At 35.0% G+C, this 2991-nt stretch overlaps 1 protein-coding gene across 7 annotated transcripts in view; it reads left to right on the top strand.

The window, feature by feature from the left end:
* The first annotated feature begins 215 nt into the window (after positions 1-215).
* Positions 216-2991, top strand: part of LOC107018081 (folylpolyglutamate synthase) — a 20528-nt gene continuing 17752 nt past the window's right edge. For 2 of the 7 annotated variants that reach the window (XM_027916472.1, XM_027916473.1), the window contains exons 1-3: positions 216-538; positions 1841-2046; positions 2425-2490. In XM_027916472.1, the coding sequence (XP_027772273.1) occupies positions 379-538; positions 1841-2046; positions 2425-2490 (432 nt within the window). In that variant the 5' untranslated portion in view covers positions 216-378. Of the gene's footprint in view, positions 539-1840; positions 2047-2108; positions 2274-2424; positions 2491-2991 lie in introns of those variants that run through there. The other 5 variants (XM_027916475.1, XM_015218449.2, XM_015218450.2 and 2 more) reach the window with 5 other exon arrangements.

The raw sequence follows: 2991 nt of genomic DNA, 5'->3' as shown, positions 1-2991 counted from the left end.
AGGATCTAAGTTTTTTAAAAGAAATTTTTAAAAAAGTATTATAAAAGAAAAGAAATAAAATATTTCTTTGAAAAAGTACATTTTTGATCCATTAGCAACATTAGAAGTATTTTTTGACCAAACTAAAAATATTTTTAGACCGAAATATTGATGATAAAAAAACTTTTAGACCGAAGAACATTTTTTATTCCTTTAAGATATTTTAAACTCTTTTCGTTTAAAAGAAAATCCCAAATTAAAACTGAATTGGTACTATTCTCATCTTCTCGTTGGTCATCTACACGACCATAGGCCATTACTGAAAGAGAAAAAGATTATGGGGTTCAAGAACTGAGAATCTTAATCACTCCCAAAATTAAATTAACCCTTTAAAGATCCATGGTCCAGGTATTGTTGAGCAACAATCTTTATTTGTGTCAAGAAATTATGGGTCATTCTGATATTTGTGTTAGAAGAGACCATTTCCTCAGTGGATTTACATGGATGGCTCTAAGCTCACCTTCTTGTTCACACGTTGATGGGGTGAAAAAACTAAAAGGTACAATTTTTCTTAGCCCCCTTCAGTACCCTTTTACATTTTAACTAGTGTTAAAGCAATTAGTAAACTAGTTGAGGTTGGTTATATATTGATTCTGCTCATTTTGGACTTTTTTTTAAATCATAAAGGCTTCACCTTTGCTTAGACTTGTGAGTGGCTATGGTGAGCTGGTGTATCTTGCGCTGCTTTGTACTCCTATGTATTTTTGCTTTGAAAAGAATTAGTTAGTGGGTGGCACGGAATGGCCTAGTACTCAATGAAGTGGGTTGAGCACTATGAGGTCTTTGGTTTAAATCCCAGTGAAGACAAAACACTAGGTGGTTTCTTTCCATATGTTCTAGTTTTGGTGGACAGAGCTAGCCGGTAGCAACATTGTTATTTGTGGGAGGTAGCACTGTAGCAGACATCCCGTAGAAATAGCCGAAGTGCATGCTAGTTGGTCCAAACACCACGTTTTATAAAGAAAAAGAATTAGTTAGTGATCTGTTAAACTTTGAAGGTGTAGTAGTTGAAATGATATAGTAATTCTTTCTTGAGAGTGTGTTGGCAAGTTCTTGTTTGCTTCGAATTCTCATTTGACATTTGTTTTTCATTACCCTTTTACATTCAAATAGCGTTACAAATATTATTGGACTAGTTGAGGTCGATTATGTATTGATTCTGCTCAATTTGGAATCATTTCATAATAAAGGCTTCACCTTTATTTAGACTTGTGGCTGGCTACGGTGAGCTGGGGTATCTTGCTCTGTATTTTACTCTATATATTTGCTTCTAAATGAATTAGTTAGTGGGTGTGATAGACTTTGAAGACTAGTTGTTGAAACAAATAGTAATTCTCTCTTCAGAGTTAGTTGGCAAGTTTTTCGTTGCTTTGAATTCTTATTTGACATTTGTTGTTCATTACCCTTTTACATTTAGCTAGCGTTACAAGTACTATTGAACTAGTTGAGGTCAATTATATATTGGTTTTATCTCAATTTGGAGGCGTTTCGTCATAATCGACTAGTTGTATGTGCCATGTGGGTCATTATAATTTGGACTTGGGGTGGCTATGTGAATTCTTGCCTTGTGGTGTATTCTATATGATTTGCTTCTAAAAGAATAAATTAGTGAGTGCGAAAACTTTGAAGGTCCAGCTGACAAATTAGATAATCCTTTCTTGATAGTTAGTTGGAAGTGTGAACAAGTTCTTTTTTTTCTTAATAACTGCGATATTAGTTAATAAATATCGTCCTTTTCACCGTACTGGAGTACACTTTGACTTGAATTCCCATGCTAATATTTTGGCTTATGTCCCTGAAGGACTCAGATATAGGAATATGTCGTCTCAAATTGTGGGAAAGTTCAGTCGAAATAGTCAAGATATCTCTCAAGAGTTCCAGCTTCCATCTGCATATGAATCTGCCATGGAAGCTCTTTCGACTCTCATTACTCAGAAAAAAAGAAATGGCACATCAGCCATTAGTGGTCCAAACCAGAAATTGGACAGAATGTTAAGGTACATTAAGGTAGTGCCATTTCTAGCTGAGACTGTTACTCCTTTATACTTGCATCAAAGTGCATCTTGCTGGTATTAATGAAATGGGTCAAAATCATGGGAGACTAACTACTTCACTTATCAAAAAGAAAAAGAAAAAGAAAAAGAAAAAGAAAAAGAAACAAGAAAGAGAACCAGAGTTTGATTGGAGCAGAGACAAAAACACAAGTTGATTTCTTCCCAGCTGCTTAAGCGGTGGTGGGTGAAGTTACCTGTATCTATGTAGCAATGGTTATCTGCTAGCAGTTATTAGTTTGGAACTTCATATCTTTCAAATTACAAGAATGCTGGTCCTTAAATATATTTTGAAAAAAGGCAGGCCTAATAAGGTGTTGTATTTTTGTTGCAGATTTTGGGCTTGGAAGAAAAGATAGCTGACCTTAAGATTATCCATGTAGCTGGAACGAAAGGAAAGGTATCTAATAGTTGATGTTATGATTAATGTGGAAATCCAGTTATCTTCTCATTGAGAGCTCGAAGGATGTCTATTTCTCCTGGACCTTCATTTTTGTTCTTGTTTTTTGAACCTGTTCTTTTCTGTAACGTTTGATCCAAGTCATCCCAAGTTTTCTCTTTGATGGTTAAATTGCTAACTTATACTGCATGTCTGTACATCTTTATGTTTTTTTCTTTTGAACATTGGTGAAGTTGTATTCTTCAGCATTAAGGACATGCTGGCCACCTTCAAAAAATTTACAGCCCTAACCAAAATTACAAGCTCCCTATTAATTCTATAATTTGATCTACATCTTTTACACCAAAAAGTAAAGATACCAAACAATTCCATTTTACTTTGTGAATGAAATTAGATCTATCTTCAAAACATCTCTCATTCCTTTCCTTCCACACTGACCACCATATGCATGTGGTATTAACGTCCACCACTTCTTTTGAGTCTTGCTACCCCCCCCCCCCC

This window comes from Solanum pennellii, chromosome 4 (assembly GCF_001406875.1).
Source record: "Solanum pennellii chromosome 4, SPENNV200".
Taxonomy (NCBI): domain Eukaryota; kingdom Viridiplantae; phylum Streptophyta; class Magnoliopsida; order Solanales; family Solanaceae; genus Solanum; species Solanum pennellii.
Note: the sequence above shows the minus strand (reverse complement) of the source record. Positions and strands in the feature narration are given on the sequence as shown.